General features: G+C 56.5%; 1 protein-coding gene across 1 annotated transcript in view; it reads left to right on the top strand.

The window, feature by feature from the left end:
- The first annotated feature begins 258 nt into the window (after positions 1-258).
- The window catches only part of RCCD1 (RCC1 domain containing 1), a 7,295-nt gene continuing 6,736 nt past the window's right edge, over positions 259-817 (top strand). Inside the window, exon 1 of the mRNA XM_044662501.1 lies at positions 259-660. Coding sequence (XP_044518436.1) covers positions 447-660 — 214 coding nt within the window. The 5' untranslated portion in view covers positions 259-446. The remainder of the gene's footprint in view (positions 661-817) is intronic.

Raw genomic sequence — 817 nt, 5'->3', positions numbered from 1 at the left:
TTATGTTATTAAGGATGTCAGATTAAGGAGTCATAAATCTTGGACCTTAACAGGCCCTCAGGAAATCGTCTACTCCAATTGGCAAGAAAGATAATAGTATTTCCATTTTATAGTTGAGGAAAATTAGGAGGTTCCTAAGTGGTAAAGTCATTTGCTGAAAGACACGGGGCTAGTAACTGGAAGAAGTTAAAAGCAAAAAATTTACACATGTAATTCAATTTTGACTTTCTTTTTTTAATTTTGCATATATTCCGGCCACTTCCACGCAAAACACTCCAGGGACTATACTATGGCGAGTGGGGCTGAATGATGCTCAGGCTGCGCGCGTGGTCTTAGCCCCGCCCCCAGGCGCCCAGACCCAGGGAGGGCCGTGCGTGCTGCCTCAGGACAGCAGAGGGCGCTGTCCGCAAAGAGGCCGCCCCGGCCGCTCCACTACACGCCCGGGCATGGGGAGCCCGCCGCGGCCAGGTTGGTTCGGGTTTGGGTTTCGCGGTTTCGGGCAGGCTCTGGGCTCGGAGCTGGGGCCGCGGAGCAGTTTATACGGGCCCGAGCCGCTGGTGCTGGAGGGCAGCGGAGAGAGAGACCCGGAAAAGGCCCAGGCTGCGGTCATCGAAGTCCTCCAAGTGCGGCCGAGCTGGAGCTTCAGCGGCTTCTTGACACGTGAGCGCGGAAGGAGGGGGGCGGGGCGCCTGCTCTCCTCCTCCCTTCCCCCACCTTCTTCTCTTCCTCCTCCTCCCCCTCCTCTTTCTCCTGGCCTCCTCCTTCTTCCCCTTCTTCCTCCTTTCCTCCCCACCATCCTCCTCCCTCCCCTCTTCCT

Source organism: Gracilinanus agilis, chromosome 2 (assembly GCF_016433145.1).
Source record: "Gracilinanus agilis isolate LMUSP501 chromosome 2, AgileGrace, whole genome shotgun sequence".
Taxonomy (NCBI): domain Eukaryota; kingdom Metazoa; phylum Chordata; class Mammalia; order Didelphimorphia; family Didelphidae; genus Gracilinanus; species Gracilinanus agilis.
This window is presented reverse-complemented; position numbering and strand designations above follow the sequence as displayed.